Source organism: Ruditapes philippinarum, unplaced genomic scaffold (genome assembly GCF_026571515.1).
Source record: "Ruditapes philippinarum isolate M1 unplaced genomic scaffold, ASM2657151v2 ctg6718_1_1_1_1, whole genome shotgun sequence".
NCBI classification, from domain to species: domain Eukaryota; kingdom Metazoa; phylum Mollusca; class Bivalvia; order Venerida; family Veneridae; genus Ruditapes; species Ruditapes philippinarum.
In genome coordinates this window covers 7,542-28,022 of record NW_026863820.1, presented here as the reverse complement: position 1 = coordinate 28,022, position 20,481 = coordinate 7,542, and the positions used below count along the sequence as shown (strand labels likewise).

Here is a 20,481-nt window from a genome sequence, read left to right as displayed (position 1 = left end):
CAACATATGCATATATTCGATTCTGTGTTATAACTTTAATTAACTGAAACAGAAGTAAACACCTTACAACTTGTTGATATTATTAAGGATGTGCATAATCGGATGCTGGTTATTGGCTGTACAAAAGCATATCTCATAGTAAAGTTAAGGTAACAAAATATAAAACTTTACTTTATCATACAATGTCTTATTTTCATATCCATAATACTAAAACAAAAGGACTTAACAAAAAATAATCAATGATTGACCATTTTGAAGCAAAACGATCACGTAGTAGACCTGATAAATTGAAGACTTTTGTATAAACATTCAAGTTCGCCATATTTAACTGAATCTGTATAAACATTGCTCATGTTTCTTTATAATAATCCATTTGTGATGATTTACATGATATCAATGAAAAGACACTAGGAATTTATGAATGAAATATTAGACGGCATTCCTTTAATTGTGTAAAGACCTTGTTAGTCTAAATATTAGTTATAACTGCTTACAGTCATATCTATATATTACTTCTGACAAGAGAAATTATGTTTACTTTTTTATTTTAGGAAGTAATTTTTTACTTTTAAATTTATAATACGGCTGGTATGCTTAAGGTCAAAAGTTCATTGAAAGTCATGTTTAGATGTAACATATGACATTTCATTTTTTGTCGACCTTTGTATTGTTTAAAAGGAAGTTAGTAAATGATACATAAATAATCTGGCATTTCAGAAATTCACAAGATTATACATAGTTTGACCTTTCCAGTTTTATATAATTTGTAGCTAGCATAAAATGATACTTCTGTTTCGCAATGAAAGTTATTTGCTAGATATTAAACCTATACCAGAATTATCTCAGTATTTGTTTCTCCCTCATAAAGAATCCATCAAATCTCTTTATTGAATTGCACGAGGATAGAAGAAAGGCTGCATAGATTGCAGTATTTGCTACTTGATTAATCTATACTTACTTCACTCTACTAGCGAGAGTTTCATATTTAAGTCAGTAAAGCACATTTATTCGAAGTCTTTTTCAAGACGTTTGAACGAAGTGTTGAAGGATTTATTTCGCATTGGATATCGGAGTAGCAAAGCTGCCGATATGGACTAGCTCGTATTTAAGAGACCGTAGTGGCGTAGAGATTTGAGTTTTGGATGGTAATCAAGGAGAAGTTTGACATAGAAATTCGAGAGAAATTTGTTAGCTTAATGATTTTTTAAGAAGTATTTATGTGTACTTAAGAGTTTGTGTAATGAAAGCAATATCGTATTGTAAACTAACTTCCTTTAGCATTTTCTTTTTAAAAGCTTAAAGGTCAGATGATAGCATAATATGTAATAATATGTCGAAATAATAATGCGGCATTTGTTTAGTCAAATATAAATTACACTCTAAATAGATTTAAAAATTAAATAGCTAAACTTTAAAAATTCAATAGTATATATGAACAATGAAGTGCGTGGATTTACTCTTTGGAACATTTCTGCACTTAATTTTGATTGAAGCACATTCTTACAGAACAAATGAGAATAGAGGTGAGTAAAAAGTTTATGTAAGTTTATATAATTTCTCCGTCTAAGTAAAATGTCTAAATTTATTAAAGAGAAGCAGACAAAACTTGTCACTTTAAATTTGTTTTTACTTCTCTAGCAATATGCTACATGTATACGAAAATGTAATTACAATATCACGTCAGATGAATTTCAAAGTCCTTTTTTTCTTTTGTTTCATACGGTCATCTGTTATAAAATTAACTCATAATATTTAATGTTATTTGATATTATAAAATGAAAGAAATTAACGTTTATTTTATCAATCATTATCGTCATGTATTATAAATGTAAAATAGATAATATATTATGATACAAAATAATAATTTGCAATAACAAATCAATGTGAAACAGAAATGACGATGTCAGCTAGCTTTATGACCTTAGGCTCTTGTATTCTTCTCCACAGCAATATATTGCCAAACTAAAAACACTTTTGTCTTCATGTGCAATTTGACAATTATTGAAATGCGCAATTATGAATATAACAACACATGATTATCTCTGAATTATTCTTTAAATGTAAAGTTACGGATGTGGTTTAATGGAAATGTTATAGCCTTTTCTATGGAAGTGGTGCCAGACAAATGTATGATTCATATTTTTGGAAACTAAAGGTTTTCCCGTATAAATTTGGATGACGATGAAAAAGATGAAATGATTATGTATAATCTGTACTTTTGAAACATGGTGTGAACTGACATATTAAAAATATATATATTCCAAATGTACTTACTTGAATGTTAATGTTTTATATTAGTTATGCTAAAGTAAACATACCATGAGACACATTGAACAATTTGACTGTTGCACATTGTGAATATTATCACCATAAAATATTTTTATTTATTAACTTTTACCGTTCCTTTTGATGATTTGCTGCCTTACATCATTTCCGTTTCATATTTGCATGTTTTATGTCTCAAAGTGTTATTGCTAACATGATTAGACTTTTTGACGTCAATATTTTCAGGATTAGTATACATTTTGAAGTAAATTGTAAACGTTATGTTAGTTTCATCTTACATTATGTTGTAATCTTACTGTGAGTTTGCTGAATTTTCTGTCACACGATAATGCTCATTTTCGAAATATTAACTTTGTGCAGATATGTTCAATAAAACCATCAATGGATGTTCGGTGTTCTTAAAAGTTCGCTGTAATTTCATGGTGTAACGTCTTGCCTTTTTATTTATAGTAACTGTGTATGTGTCATTTATAATGTTCAATAAGCTATATTCGTTGTCTTTACGCTTTAATTTGTCAAGAAACTTAAATTTATTCTGTCAATTTATGACATGCAACAAATCGGACATCAGTTAAGATTGCATTTCTTTTTTGATATTTGCTGACATCTTGTCGAGATTTCTGGGTTTTATGTTTTAAGTGATGTATTGAAGTGGATTTACAGATAAATTCACAGAGATATGGCGCCGACCTATTTCGATTTCCATAACAATCTGTCAATCTGTAAAGCCTAGACATGTTGTTTATAGTCACTTTTATGGAAGTAAGCCTTGTAGCCAAATTGCTATCGCACACTTTAATGTGTTCCATAGAAGCTTTTGTGTTAATATCAACACTTTCAGACACTGGTTTAGTAAGAAACAACTTAATTTTAAAAGTATTTTATATTATGCTAAGGAGCATAGAAATACTGTATAAACTATACTTTGACACCTTATGTTCATAGTCATGAAGTTTATTCCTGTTAGGATAAACAATTTGCACATGTATTATTGCTCGTTTGAACGTTTTGTCAACATAATATTATCAGCCCACTAAATTTTCATGCGTGTGTAAAAGTCAGAAAGTTTCATTTTGCCACCTGATTAAAGAAAATTATATATTTTCGTGGGAAAAAGCTAAGGTATTATTTGAAAATGTAATTGCATTATTCATAAATTATAAAAGTATTTTAAGAAATACAATAAAGTTGAATGAATTGTATTTGACATATGATATAACTGGCATTGCTGACACTATATAATTTAAAAAGCATATTTCAAGATTGCAATTTAAATGGGTTATTTCGGTTTCCTTGACCAAACTGATTTTGCTATCATTGGAGAGTAAAGAGGATTTTCATTATGGGGTCTGAAACCAACAATTATTCAACGATTTACATTATACCAATGCTATATAAATAAAGTGTCTGTATATCCAGTATGTTGATATTTTTGGTCTGATCTTGCCTGGTAAAAAGACAAAATATTGATTTTCCACAGTGATGTTAGTCAGTATTTGTTTATTCTTAAGTTAGATATATTTCATTTTGCCATGTGGTGTTTAGGCTTTGTCAATAAAAGGGTAGTAGAACCTTTATAAGTTTGGATGTTGTGTGGAAAATCTACATGTAACTTATCGTCCTGCAAATGTCAAAATACTCATTTTATCAACATTTTTATCAAAGGCATCATTGTGATGGTTTCCTACTATTATAATTGTACAACTACTATTGTTGTTTTTTTATATTTAAATCGAATGTTACTGACTTTTGAATTCATAAATTGATATTCAAACGTGCTATAATAATTTATTACATGTACAACCTACACATAAGTATTGGCTTCTTTTTCAAACTGACGTAGCAATGCGTAATGTTTTTAAACTTATTTAAGAACATACAAACATCCTGAGTTCAAAACATCAACTTTAAAATGCGTTCTATACTAATTTCGCCAAATGCCATTTGTTTTATACACAGGCTATCAGCTTTTGTCAATTATTGTATGCAACAAGCTTGAAAATTAAATGTCTGCCCCTTGTCATGAAAATAACCTTACGTCGAATTGGTTTTGGATGCATATATGAGCCGCGTCATGACAAAACCAACATAATGCGTTTGCGACCAGCATGGATCCAGACCAGCCTGCGCATCCGCGCAGTCTGATCAGGATCCATGCTGTTCGCTATCAGTTTCTCTACTTGTAATAGAGTTGGTAAGCGAACAGAATGGATCCTGATCAGACTGCGCGAATGCGCAGGCTGGTCTGGATCCATGCTGGTCGCAAACGCATTACGTTGGTTTTGTCGTTACACGGCTCATATATGGAACATGTTGTCTTGATGAAAAACATTGGTGTAATACTTCATACTGAATTGTTCAGTCGATGTTTTCTGTAGCATAAACGTAAAGCTAGACGTATGTTTTTCTTTACAATGTCTGAAGTCAGAAAGTTTCACACCCACTTTATCAACTCGCTGGTCTAATTTAAAGCTTCTTTCATATGGAGAGAAATATTCCAGTTTTCATGTATAGAAAGTTTCAAATGGTCTCATGTTATACAATTTAGCTACAATGCATTTCATTGAATAAGGTAATGCTATTTTGTAACGGTACATTCGTTTATTAAACCCATTATTATTCTTATTGCATGTATATTTTTAATTGATGTATGTATGTTCATAAATACCGACGTTAGTTATGTAAATATTAACGTTTAAATGCAAAATGGTGTCTTCTTAAATATATTAAATTTTGTTAAATATCTACGACTCTTTTTTACCTGCCTTTTTTCTGTGTCTTGTTTATTAAAAAATTCCATATTTGCCATGTTTGTAGACAGACAATGTGAGTCTCGTAATTGTAACTATATCAACCGGTTCAGATAAATTGAAGTCCCGTGCGATTTGTCTCAACCTTTCTAATGTAGTTTGCTCTATGTTTAAAATATCCATCAAAGCTCGCTCTTCAATAATGGAGGCAGAAGATAATCGAAACAAAAACGAAATGATTTATAATTCAATTTTCAACACAGACATAAAATTGATTAAGTTATCGGTTCTTGATATTTTTAGAATTGTTTGGACATAAAAGGTGTTGTTCATTTTACTTTACATTTGAAAGAAAGGCGTGTTTTGAATTTAACCTTTCAATGAAGTTTTTTTAAAGTTCTTCAGAATCTGTGAAATTGTATCACATTTTGTACTATATTAATGGAAGTACAACTGTCTTAATGTTAACCGGTTCATTTGGAACACGTGGCATTTACTGTTCGATAAAAAAAATCTTAAGTGGTTTAAAAAATCCGACAAGTAAATGTTATAGTGGTTTAATATTGTAAATTATATGCTATAATAAAATGCTATGCCCGAAAATAAAAACACAACAACTTACTAAAAGTAAAATTAGTTAAAAGAAAGACTTTTCTTCTTGAAATTTAAAGCAAACAATAATAAAAGATGCAAAATGAAAGCATTTAATATGTTTTTCATCATTACACTATAAAACATTTTCATCTTGTAATATTACCTTTTAGCAGAGTGTTACTCTTCTGCAAACACTAAAGAACCAGATATTGATTTAAGGGAGATCGGTTATTTTACGGTAATTTAGACATGTGAAGGCACTCAATTTGTCATTTACTAGAAGTCCCTGGTTATTAATTAGCGTAAAGAAGATCAATTTGTTCAACGGAAAGATCGGCCAGGAAGTTTTTCTTTATCGTATAATACACACACAAATGTGCGATGGTTATTAACCTGGTTGATTTTGTTTACATATATATGAAGAAAGAAAGCCACCGACGTATACAGTGTAAGGTTTCATAATATTAAACGGTTATATATGAATGTTCCTACTACTAAGTTTCATTCGAAATCAGTATATTTTAAAGTAATGCAGTCCAAAAAAAGAAACGATGACTGATCATTCTGAAACAATGTTTGTACAGAGGTTTGTTTCAAACTTAATACATGTAAGTTCATAATGAATATTAATAATAGCCAAGCAATCCAAATGGACGCATAGAAATTCTTAGTACATACTTAGTCTTTTTAAAATATTGTTAAACGAATTTAAACAATGTTCAAGTTTCAAATAATATAACGAATGTTAAAGTGAAAAAATACACAATTGTTTCAGTTTTGCTCTTAACATTTATAAGGATTGAAATCTGCTTTCCATAAAATTTATGTATAATACTTTCTTATTTATTAGCAGAACGTAAAATGAAACATTTTGCAAACAGAAGTATCAAATTGAAATCATTTTCATCACATCAAAAAATGACTTGAATATATATCCATATAAACCTTAAAACATGAAATTAGGTTCAGTATATACATGTATGATGTATTAGGTCTGCTTATTTCATTTCAAATTTCAAAAGTTAGCAATAACTTATTTTAAAGAAGTTAAATCTAGGAGATTGAATCATGTTGTTCATTTAAATTTTTAGGAATTTCTTGAATGCAATATCTTTTGCAGATACCTCGGCGATGATAAAGAAATTCCCATACATAAGTAAACAATTTTTGTGATGTTAAAGCTTTGTATTTTAGCCGAAAACAAAAGATGAGTCTGATTCTATACGATCCCTTGTAAAATAAAAAATAAAATAAAAAAAAATATAACATCAGGAAGTTTGAATTACATTTGCATGTTTGGAGCTAGTGGTTTAAGGACATTTGGTTAAACAATATGCGAGTTTGTTGTTCTTATATGATTGCAAAGCGAATGAAAGTTATCTTAGTACAACTCATAATGATAGTATATGGTTGGTAATAATTTATGGTTTTACCAAACCTTAAGTGACAGCCGTTTACATCGATATGTATTTTTTTCTTTATACATCCCTTACGTATGTTAAATACATCCCTTACGTATGTTAATTTTAAGTCATTTCACAAGAGAGTTATGCTACATACAGACAGACCGTCTTTGGTTTTTGGCCTTATAGTTAAACTGCATGAGAGTTCAGCTTATCATATAACATTGTATATGTGTGTTAGATTTGCAGAGTTTTAACAGCTACTAATTAATTAATCTAGACTTTACAAAAGAAATTATGTTCATTCCTTCATGTGATTTTCAATATGTAACGTACCAATTAAAGTAAATATCTATAAGGGTAAATGAGATGTGTCAACTATTTTTCAGCATCAATTTTATTAGAAATACTCTTTGCATAATTCATAATGTAACTTGTATTTCTGATATATATAAACAAGCGTTATTTTAGGTTAAATGTTTCATGTTATACTATCTGAGCTGTTTTCAAGCTATGGTTGCATTTCTAACATTTTATAACTCTCCAGAGAGTTTTAATTTGTTTATTAGATTACCTGCCTTTTAAGTTTTTCCGTCTAACAATTTGATTGTTTTTCGTGACAGCGAACAATAACGTTTTAATACTTTTCCAGTTCGTTCATTTATTTCAATAGAAATGTTTCCGTTGAGGCTTATTTAATGTTTAGCTAGGGAATAATCATTTGGTGATGCGTTTTGTTCGTGCAAGTACTAAAGCTTTTCAGGGGTTTTGGCTTTTATAATCATATTATGTCGTCAATATTTGAGATTTTGGGAAAATATGATGAGTTTTCATCTGCCGATTAAGTTAATATACGTTTACATTTTATGTCAAATCGATTCTTGTTTTAAAAAATGTTGCATGGAGATATTACACTGTTCCCAAGTTTATGATATTTTCAAAATAATCTCAGTTTATCTTACTCAACCAGTTGAAAAGAGATAACTGGTAGTTTGGAATTAAGATTTTTGTTTAGATTATGCCTAATGCAATAATACAGATAGAGTTTCCTTTTCCATTTGGTTTGTCTGTCTATTTAGGTTGAAGATGCAATTTAGGCCCTTCTGAATTTAAAGGAATTTGAAAACATAAATGCCAGTTTTTATTAAATTGTTATATTAAAAGAATTGACGCATTTGTACTATTAAACCTGAAGTTGTACACACTTTTGGCACATTGCAATTGTAGTATCAAATCATCATGTAGAATATTGTATTACTTTAATTTTTCTCTAATAATAAATATAATTGATCTAGATGGTATAAACTTAAGTCCAATTAACATTAACAATTAATTCATTAACAAGACATAGGAAAACATGATATTTTTACAAGAAGAAGCTAAATACATGGAATTTGCTTCTATACAAACCAATTTAACCAAGTCAGGATTTTTTCCTAATATATCAAGGTTTCTTACAAAGAAATATACAAAGTAAACATACAAATGATTTTCAAAACAACTTTTACCCCCGGCAGACAAATTATAACTTAAATATTACAAGTATCTAATATTTTAGAAACAGTTGGGAAGTTTACCCTAAGGTACATGTAAAACTTCCCATATTACGAAATGTCTTCCATTATAGGCAAGATATGATTTTGGACATAAATATTTGTGTTTATCTTAATATTGGTTTATGTTGCCCTTAGCATATAAATGAATACACTATTTTGCTTCATAAACATGCTAACGAATAATGTTATAATTTATATGATGTTTATTCTTAGTAATTGCCTAGTTAGATTTTGTCTCTATATCGTATTCATATGAGCACATTTATATTCAAATATATATATTGATATCATTTTCAGGGTATATTTTTAAAACTGACTTTTGTCTCTTAATTTTGTCAAACAAAATATTAAGACTAACTTATTATAAACTACATATAAACGACAACCGTTTGTCGGTCTACGTTCAACTCACCCAGTATCTGTATTATATCAACAGTTATATTCACTTTCAAAACGTTATGCTAAATATTTAAACACACATTTTTCAATGATATTATTATGTGAATTTATGTTATAATATATTACTAATTACATGAAGTGTCATCCATGATATTGTTCGCATCGATTTGTCACCCCGTTATAATACGTGTAAACCTCATATGAACATGTCAAGTCTGTATAATGAAATTTCGATATTGATTGTTGAAATGAGGAGTCTGTTAAACACATCTAGTGTTTTCGACAAAATTTCTCCTCTATTGCTTGACAGAAATGATATTATATTTCCCGGATTCATCACTTGTCCCAAGGGCAAATATTATAGTCACATCAGTTTCAAAACAAGCAAACACTTCAACAAATCTGTAACTTGATACAGAATTGTCAGTTCTACATAGAGTGAAGCATAAGCAGGTTATCCCATTTTACAAGAATACCAAGTGAAAAATAAGATTGAATTGATTTACACTTTAAGCAAATGTTGCTATTTATTGTTATCTCATGCATCTTAAAAGACTTATCAAATACGTGATGAGTAAGCAAACATATATATATAGTGTTTATTTACTAATAGCATATATCAAGAATTATTACTGTTCACATTTAAAATATCTTTGTCAAATTTGCTTTATTACTGCACATTATTCTCAATGGAATTATAAAAATTTATTGACACCATGTCTCTTCGAGCAAATTTAGAGTGTTTTGCAGTAGACAGCATAGTGCCAACTACACTTACTTCTAAAACTTTGTCGTCTGTATCTATTATTATTCCAGTAATTTTATAGCCTTCCAAAAATAAAGCTTTTTAAACTCTGAATGTGACTTGATGACTGTTGATTATGATAATATATTGTTCTCTATTAAATGTCGCCTGCTGATAATTAATTGAGGTTGCTTGCCATAAGAAAGCTCATTGTTTTTTAAGCTTATCAAAACATAAGTGCTGTCACTCTTCATGCAGAAGAATTGATATATCATGTTGTTTCTACATTTAAACCGTCTTCACCACTAAAATAGCTAAAAAATAATAAAACTATTTATATCATCTATTTTCAGTTCTGAAATGCAACGAGAGTATAAGCAGTAAGGACAGAAAGAATGGAACTATTACAAGTATTGACTATCCGAACTCTTACTCCTCCGGTATTATATGCCATTATATATTCAATGCAGAGGGTCAAGAAAGAATACAGTTAAAATTTACAGATGTAGACCTTTATTATTCAGCTGGAGATCCAGATGACCCGTTTGGGTAAGTAGCGTTTTAAAAGGTTACTTTTTGTGTGTTTATCCCTCAAAGGATTAGCAACTTTGTAATTGAAATGTGTGACTGTCGAAAAAGACGCAAACAATCTAATTGGTGTAATCTATTTGCTATGATACTGTTTTATAAAAAATAAATTGCTGTTAGATTTTAAACCCTTTTTGAAATTTTTAAAGCTGTTAGTAATTTTTAGAAGACTGAAAATGAAGTTAAGCTTTATTTTTCTCAGATGCCTAAGTTCTCCCTGTTCTATTGCAAAATTATACCATGCTACCTGAAGATTAATTATAGGCTCCTTCCAAATTCATAACATATGCTGACTTTGATACTTCAAAAAAACGTTTTCTCATTTTTTTTGCATATGTATAATAAAAAGTGCACTGTACTAGATATAAGACAAATAAATATTGTAAGAGAAACGAACATGTACGTTGTTCAGCAGTGCAGAATGTTAGGGGTTCTGTTTCACTATGATCAAAATCACAAAATTTCATGTGTCTTAAACGAAAAAAAATAATGAGAGACTATATATTATCTGTTCATTGATTAATGATTTTAAACATATGTATATATTAGGAGCCCTTTATCTAGATATTTTAGTTTATGTTTTTAGTTTCAAATTATTGTTATTCACTCTAGCAGGTTAGTTTAATTGTAATCTAAATGCTTTTAAATGTTTTGTTTTGCTTAATTCTATTTAAATAACAGTTGCCCAAGTCAGGATAGTATTACAGTGTACACCTACGAAGATGATGAAGAGCAACAGCTGGAGCAGTTCTGTGGAAAGAAGCACCCAACACAATTAATGTCCAGCGGTCAGAAGATGAAGGTCGTCTTTAGAAGTCAAAACACTCAAAAAGACAGTAACTCAGGTTTTAGAATGGAATTCAGTTTTAGGACAGGTAAACATTTGTTTAAATATGTGTATATATATATAGCAATCAACATAAAGACCTGATAACTTGCATTAATGTCTAAAGTCATGATATTATGCGATATACAAGTTTAATCTCTTGAGATCATAAAATCAAATGTCCGACATAAACATTCCAAAAATTTGTGAAAGTTTGTCATTTTAAATTTAACTAAGATATATGTCAAACGTTCATGAAATATAGTACAAACATGCCTGATGCATCTCAGCGCCCGAGAACTTGTATTGATTATGTTTTTATTACATTACAATAAATGTAATGATTTTTATGTTTAAGCAATCAATAAATTGAGCCGTGTCACGACAAAACCAACATAGTGGGTTTGCGACCAGCATGGATCCAGACCAGCCTGCGCATCCGCGCAGTCTGATCAGGATCCATGCTGTTCGCTTACATTCTCTATAACAAGTAAAGAAACTGATAGCGAACAGCATGGATCCTGATCAGTCTGCGCGGATGCGCAGGCTGGTCTGGATCCATGCTGGTCGCAAAGCCATTATGTTGGTTTTGTCGTGACGCGGCTCATATCAATATTTGCAGATTTTGGAGTACAAGGAGGAGGTATACAGGACGACAGAGGAGGTAAATAAAACATTATAAAAAGTATTGTGAATTAGGTGATATTTAGTTATAAAAACAGGAATGCTTAAAAATAATTTAGTCCTTTTCTGATATAATTGGCCATCATATAACTCTTCTTGGTATCATAAAAGTAAGTTTCTACGGCTTGCAAATTGACAAAAATAAGGATTATTTTAAACATTTTGGTGACTTAAACTTTACTTCTATTTGGGCATCTACAACAAAACATCCATATGAAGTACCAACAATGGTTGTTGTTTTTTTTTGTTATTATTTGCTGCGTGTATCTCATTTATCATTAAATTTGGGATAAATTTTTAACATTTAAAAAAACTGAATCCTTAAATCCTAAACTTGAAGTTAGGTGTTTTTTGCGAAATCACAGTATTGATAAAATATATATTAATCCATTTCTTAATCTCGGCAGATATTTCCAGCTACAGCTTGCAGCTGCGCGCATGTAATAATATTACTAATGCGATTTACATTTTATATCATTAGTGGCATGAGAAGATGGATTTTTTACAGAGCAATGGAATGTTACACTTTTTAACGCAGTTTTAACCATTTTAGTAATCCTGCAATTAATAAATACAAATGTTTTAGCAAATACTATAACATAGAATAAAAATGTTATCACATGTTTGACAAGTTATTGCAGCAAGACACAAAGACATGCATTATGGTACGAACAATTGATTTGCAACTTTGCACACTGTTTGATTTTGATTCTGCAGAGAATATTCAATTTGATTGACTGAAATATGTCTGCATACGTTATTAAGACATGAAGCGCACTTACGAAATAAATCTTTTAAAAATACCACGATAATGAAGACATATTATACATATAATTTGATTCATCTGCATGTCTTTACATTTTATTATCGTTAACAATTGGAAGCAATCTGATTACAATCAGCTCCTAAATACATTAGGATTTACATTAGAATCTGACAATTACCCATAGGTAATCACCTTCTCCTGGTCTTTCAAACAACCAATCATTGGCGAGCTTTCATTATTTTGAAAGCGATGCGGTTTCTAATTTTAATCCTAGGAAAACCAATACTGAGTAGGTAATTTTCATGTTTTCGAGAACAAACATGGCGTTGTCCATATAGCCGACAGGTATACTGGCAAAACATTCCTGCCCATTAAAAATGACAAGTTTATTTTTTTAAGTTAATTTGTTTGAAAATGAATTGAGTGTGCCAGTTTAAAAGATATTAGCATCAGCGTGTGTTGCTTGTATTAGCAGTCACAGAAAATGTAAATACCGTGATATCATAGAACCCGTGATATCATAGAAACCGAGTATATACTTCTTCATTTTCATCGAAATGGTACAAAGTCTATAGTCATGTATTCTGAATTAGGTCTTAAATTATATGTTGAAAGATATGTTTAAACATGTGATATAGTTTAACAATGATATTGTTTGTTTTCTCTCTTTTTTATTGTTTTGTTTGTTTGTCGTTTTGATTTTTTCATACGGTAGTCTTGCCTGTCACTAAACTGGATAAAAAATGATAAACTTCAGATAAACGCTAACACTGGCCAAATATATACTGTTTTAATAAGATCCATTTGATTAAAGTAATCAAAACGTCAGGGTTTTTGCTCTTTGTGCATGATGATTACTGGTGATAAGGTCCGAACAAGTATATTTATCATTATGCAAAAATATTGTTTTTGTTTGTTTTCTTTTTTGCGTTTATTAAGTATTGAAATCTACATTATATAGATTACTAACTTGCACTTTCCAGTGCCGTCTATGAACAGGCTCAATCAAACCGAGCCTGCAACATTTTCAATTTTGTCGTGTTGGGCTTTATTTAGGGATTCTGTATTTATCTATTTTATGGTCACATCCGTGTTATTTGTGCCGTGTGGCGGCTGTAAAAAGTCTCCCCGTGCATTTAATCAATGGTGTTATATTTTCGATCCTTAAAGATTGTTTAGCACGACATTATTGTTGTGTTTGTGGTATTTTTAGTTTTAAAATTTTGGCATTTTCTAGTTGGGTGGTTCCAATATTCCTACTTGAATAATGTTGAATCACCCTTAGGATATGTTGCCTGCTTTTTTACTTTGTCTTTTGACAGCTTATCTGTGATATGCAGGCTTCATAACCTCAGATCCTCTTTCAAAATTCCATTCTGTTTAGTTCCGCCCATCGTTTTCTTGTTTAGGGCAGATGCATGTTTTTACTTGGGGACCATACGCCGCTTTTTCTGGAATGACACTAACTTATCACATTGAAAGTTCCATGATCACCGCCGTATGAGCATATCTGCGGATGATTCTAAATTAAAAATATTACCATTACATATTTAAATGTTGAATACTGCTTAAGCCGGTGCAAGGGGCGTGGACAGCAGCTTGCACTTTTCCAGTGCTGTCCATAAACAGGCTCAATCAAACCGATTTTTTAATTTTGCCGTTTTGGACTTTCTTTAGGGATTCTGTATTTATCTATTAAATGGTACCCCAGTTATTGAGCAGAAACTGATTTTCATTTTTAACCATTAAATTTTTTTCTTCCTTTCCAAAATAGGAAATGAAAATATGTTGTTGTTTTTTTTTTATAACAAAATGATTGAAATTTGACGTGAGTTGAATTTAGTTAGAAAAACTACCGTACATATGTGCCATGAGGCTTTAGTCGAAAACCAGTAAACAAAATGAATACATGTCTTTGTATCACATGCAAATTTGCATAGGTTACTGAAGGAACACCGTGAATGGTTTTGGCAAAACGTTAATTGGTATATTTGAATTAAAAAATATATGTGTATTCTATTATGATTGTAGTGTGCTCTTTCGAGTTCTACAGTACTCGGGCATCTGAGGGGATATTTACCTCACCTAACTATCCTGGTAAATATCCACACAATATGGAATGTGAATATATATTTAGAGGTGTTCCTGAGAAAGAAATCATCGTCATTAATTTTAGCGATTTTGACGTGAAAGGGTAGGTAACTGTACGCTTCTCCTTGTCCGGAGTAGTCTCTCTTTTGTCCTGTGTGCACGATATGCATCTCCGCCATTTTGATTTTTTTATATTTCAGAATAAACTATCGGTGTTCTCAAATTATATTTCTATAAGTTTAACATGGCATGCTTACGATTCCTGCTTGCAGAGATGCATATTTAGACGTAGACGTTTGCAACCAATACTTAGTGCATGTATAAATTGTATTGTAAACAGTGGACCTTCCTTCAAAATGGCAATATCACATCTGAAAGTCATTTCGATTTTATAAGTATTTTTTTATTCATTTTTCAAATTAAAATATGGGTAACTTTTCTTATGTATATTCGCGTCAGTAAGAGTTATCTTTTTTAGATGTTTCACTTATTCAGTATGTAATATTGTCATTTGGAATGCTCTTTCATTACGGACTTGATTCACCAGGTCCAAGTTTCAACACTTTGCACACAATCTAATCACCACGCAGGCTGGCTCTGGCATAAGCAACGTTCTTTCAACATGGACAGGGAAGGACTAGGCCTCCTGGACAAGGCAGTTGCATATTTTTTAGTTTTGCCTGCAAATTGTGACACACCGTATTATGTTTCTTTTGCAGTCTGCACTTTCATGTTTCGCAGTACATTACATACTACTGGGTTTTTCACGTCCCCGAATTACGGGGGTCCATATCCTAGAAATACGATGTGCCAATATATTTTCACTGGCAGACTAAAAGAGACGGTCGAGATCGAATTTCCAGAATTCTATGTAGATGGAATAATTCCAAGGTAAAGTAATGACGACTAACCTGGCATGTGAAAGGTGCATTGTACTGTAATATAGTTCCCTACGTCTGCTGAAATATTTTTAAACAGAATGAAAGAGGACGGTACCTTGATTCATCGAATTGGTATTGTAACCATTACCAGTGCAGTTGAAGTCTATATTTGCTCATTTTGTTCACATTACCATGGCAACTATGTCGTTACAACAGTATGCTGAAAGTGTCTGAAGTTCTGATAACATGAACATATGAGCCACGCCATGACAAAACCAACATAGTGCGTTTGCGACCAGCATGGATCCAGACCAGCCTGCGCATCCGCGCAGTCTGATCAGGATCCATGCTGTTCGCTTACCAACTCTGTTACAAGTAGAGAAACTGATAGCGAACATCCATGCTGGTCGCAAACGTACTATGTTGGTTTTGTCGTGACGCGGCTCATATTAATGCTTAAAGTAGTCAATTGGTATGCTTTAATACCTAATGCTAAGCTGAATTGTATGTGATTCACAATATATATTACACCTTTGACTTTACTTTCTCTTTGTAAATCTTCAAATATTCACAAGAATATCAAACATTATTCAAATTCAAAATTTTGTATTATCTCTTAAGTTAAAGATTGACTTGGAGTAGTTAAATGCAATATTATTTCTATATCATTTGCATTTTTCTGTGGAAGATGTATATATCATGTCGATAAAAGTTATTTAGTTCACATGCAGGACATTCAGAATACCTTATTCTTTCCTGACATTCATACGTAATACCAATATTCAACTAGCTGTGATTTAATTTCATTATTTTTTAATTAATGAGCAAGAATTGTTGTCATATATCGTAGTGATCTTGCTATTTGTTGTAAATCGATATTGTTTTCTGTGTGTAGTTCAATATTACTATTATAAAGAATTACGCCAAAATTATTGTTTTTTCATTATATTTTTTCATTATATTAATGTATCAACAATTTTCGTTTCATAAAAAAGCATGGTTTTGCATTATATAATATGTCATTGATAGACATAAGATTCTTTAAAACTGTTTATACAGTATATGTGAGGAAAGATTCTAATGATATTCTTATTTGTTATGGAACACATGCTAGTTTTTATGACAAGATCGATCATAAATTAATAAAAATTTCTTTTGATCATGTACTCCAGCTTTGTGAAAACATGATGCAATTTTATTGACCACATAACATATTCTTATGATGTTGTTTGAACGTAAATATGGATTTTGATTTCATGAGCATTATATTATAGGCTTGTACTTTTATCATTGTATTAAATATATCTGTGATTATTTATACAGGTGTGATAACCCAACTGACAGCGATTATGTTGAGTTTTCTAACTTTCTCGACACACGAGACAGGAAATTGCCGCGTTACTGTGGCAACCGACCACAGTATGATCCAGTCACCTCTGATGCTGCATTTTTCCGTGTCACGTTCAAATCAAACAACAAGTTTGATGCAACTGGGTTCAAAGGGACCTACAAATTCAAAAAAGGTTAGCAATAACTGAATATTATATATATATGAAAATATTCAATATACAAACACATACACACATGAAGTATAAATATTTGTTATTATTAGCTACGTTCTTTGTTCTTTTATTTCTTCAGTTATAAGAAGATAATTTATTTAATTTTCCTATAGCTACAGCTAAATGACATATTTATTTATTTGAGCCGCGTCACGACAAAACCAACATAGTGCGTTTGCGACCAGCATGCATCCGCGCAGTCTGATCAGGATCCATGCCGTTCGCTTACCAGCCCTTTTACAAGTAGAGAAACTGATAGCGAACAGCATGGATCCTGATCAGACTGCGCGGATGCGCAGGCTGGTCTGGATCCATGCTGGTCGCAAAGCCATTATGTTGGTTTTGTCGTGACGCGGCTCATATTTATTTATTTCAATTCAAACAGGATCGTCAGATCCGGACAAACCTACGACATTAAGTGCGACACCACGAAACGATCGCCTTAATACTGGTTCAAGGATACAAACCCATGTACTCGTTACCACATGTACAATCATTTTATTCTACAAGTCTGTGATAGATCATTTACTCAACGTTTTCTGACTTCAACACTTACCAAGTGTGCATAATGGAGGACGATGGCGCACTGAAACAGTCTCTTTATGCAAGGGCGAAGTTCATGCTGGTGGTGAATGGGAACAAAAACAAATTAAAGGGAGCCAATGATAGACATTCCTGAACTGATGTATGCAGTTTAAACTCACGATATACATATCACAGTGTCTTAAAATTGTTGGTTGTCGTGATAGGTATTTCATACAAAACTGCCATTGCATGACATATATGCATGAAATAAAAAGAATCAAAAATAGTCGTGACAGTTAAGTGCATTGTGACAAACGATGTCCATGAAAAGGCTTGATAGGAATTGCATACTTCTCTTGTAAATAAGTCATTACTTTCGGGACATTTGGATCTATTGACTTATACTGCATACACATTTGATCATTCTCATACAAGTATCAGCAACGTACACACTTCTTCATGATTAATGGTACAGAATTATCCATATTTTCTACCGTGTCTTGTCATTAGTACGTTATAAGTAAAATTATATTATCTTATAATTTGTAAATATAGAATACTCAATTAATTACAAGAAAACATTAATATTCAAACATTCTTTTACTTTACTTATATTTCTATGGAAAGTTGATGCCACACTCGGATTTGCTAAGAAATTGAGGAAAACAACTTAGTGAAAAAACCCGCCAATATCGATTGTTAATTATTTGATGTACACAAAATAAATATAACAACGCAAGACTATCAATGCAGATTTTTCTATATAATGTGTTTATGGAACATGGGCTATATATACCGCATTATATTAAATGTAATCTGGTGTGCGCCCTATAAATTTCCTTGAGTCAAGTTTAGGATGAATGTTAATGTATTCATGGGAAGTTGTTTTATGTATGTTATATTGAATATTTATATAATTAGTGACATACATTAAGTCAATAATTTTATAAATGTAAATAAAGGAATCGACAATATTTACATTTTAAATATATAACGGGTGAAAGAATGTTTTAAAGTAAATGTATTTAATTGTGAAGTTCTATAATATTTATTAAAACTTGATGTTGATTTTAAACCAACCGACTGTAAATCTATTTTCAAATTATATGCATTGATCAATGATTTTAGATTAGATATAAATGTTCAAATAGTACGACAGGCAATGGAGAATTTCAGTCTGAGAAAAGGGAGGGTATCTCTTAAAATTGTTACAAGTTATTATTATAGAAAGGCCTAAAATATGCTATTTTTCGGAAATACTTTAAACGTTTCCGAATCACAATTTTTATTATACTGTATTGTAAACGTGCATGTTTTTCACTTATTATGATTGAGAAAAAAAAAACACTTATTATATTTGCTTTAATTGAACTTATAATTGCATTACCCATGTTGGTCGGACCTCTTGTTCGTTCGAAAAAATACTGACAGATTTATTATGAAATAAAAATATCCCTGTCTTGAAACATATGCAATATGATCTCAAGAAGAACTGGGATTTCAAATTTCTGAGGGCTTATGATGATATTAATGCATCCAAAATGTGCTTTATCGTTATTATTGCATAATAGTTAACAACTTCTACAAAAACCAAACACAGTTTTAGACATGCATTTGCCATGCTAGTATGATATTGTTTGACAGATTTTTATTAAAATGAAAATATAGGAGTATTTATCTCAGTAATATTTTACATGGCACCCTTAGTCATGCATATTAAAAACGTGCAAGAATGTCACGTGCTCGAAAAATATGAATGCAATAATTCACAATTGAAAAAGAAAGATACCAATACGCTAAAATGTTCATTTCACGTTAACACTTCTTTAACGCCAGATCTTCTTTGTGCATAAATAAAGAGTTGTTATTTACAGTTTACTGTATGCATTATTTCATGAAACATTGCAGTATACAATGAATTATAAAAAAGCTTATTATGTTACATTCCGTCTGGTTCTTCCTCAGTAACTTGTAGGTCAGTTTTTTTTTTTCTATTAAGTCATTTGTAACTCAAGCATTGGAACGGTCACATGCTAATTTGCAAGGCGATTGTTCACTGTCTGGCTTTTTGTTTGTAAATTAATTGTTCATTTGTTATAGAATTTATAATTGAATGTTTGAATTTATTGCATTCTGTTTGAAAGTGAAGTATTTTAAAGAAAACGTGTAAAGTTTTTTTCTATCCAATGATAATACTTATTGAATATACATTTCTATTACATTTTATATTAATTAAAAGATTTTAAAAATAATGCTGTGTCTGTATAGCATTTGTATGATAGTGGTCGTGTTGTATGATAGTGGTCGTGTTGTATGATAGTGGTCGTGTTGGCGAGGTGCAACACGATACATATGTTTTATGCAAATGATAAATATGTTCATATTGTCATTACAAATGCGTTCAGCTTTAGTTATTTCTATGTCTCTATATTTCTGGGTAATTTTCTTTCAGTCATGAACATTTAAGTTGTTTCATTGTAAATATTAACAATGACTGATTGCTATGCTAGTATATGTTATTGTTTCATATGACTTTATTTAATGTATGGTGTATGAGTTTTATTAAATTATAATAAAAAGGTATTTGTTCTTTGTTTTAAGAGATTCATCGGCGTCATGATTAGAATGAGTTTTCATTTTGTATGAAAGCATTATTAGTTTACTTTAATGTTGAGACACAATAACATTATGAAGAATAAATTACACAGTAACATTTTGAAGAATAAATTATATGTTAAGAACAGTTTTACTTCAAAGGCACCAAAAATGTAATATAAAACACAACCCCCTATTTTAATGAAATGAATTTTCTCGACAATTTTTTC

General features: G+C 30.8%; 1 protein-coding gene across 3 annotated transcripts; it reads left to right on the top strand.

The window, feature by feature from the left end:
- Positions 1–845: 845 nt before the first annotated feature.
- Positions 846–20,239, top strand: LOC132723417 (suppressor of lurcher protein 1-like). 3 transcript variants are annotated; one of them, XM_060708133.1, is made up of 8 exons: positions 846–1,523; positions 6,751–6,786; positions 10,087–10,282; positions 11,003–11,196; positions 11,770–11,811; positions 14,629–14,791; positions 16,893–17,092; positions 17,517–20,239. In XM_060708133.1, the coding sequence occupies exons 1-8, from the start codon at positions 1,439–1,441 to the stop codon at positions 17,672–17,674; spliced, it is 1,074 nt and encodes a 357-aa protein (XP_060564116.1). In that variant the 5' UTR covers positions 846–1,438; the 3' UTR covers positions 17,675–20,239. The 3 variants fall into 3 exon arrangements, with proteins under 3 accessions (XP_060564116.1, XP_060564115.1, XP_060564117.1); XM_060708132.1 differs by lacking the exon at positions 14,629–14,791 and adding an exon at positions 15,408–15,579 and having other exon boundaries at positions 853–1,523; XM_060708134.1 differs by lacking the exons at positions 6,751–6,786; positions 14,629–14,791 and adding an exon at positions 15,408–15,579 and having other exon boundaries at positions 854–1,523.
- Positions 20,240–20,481: the final 242 nt, after the last annotated feature.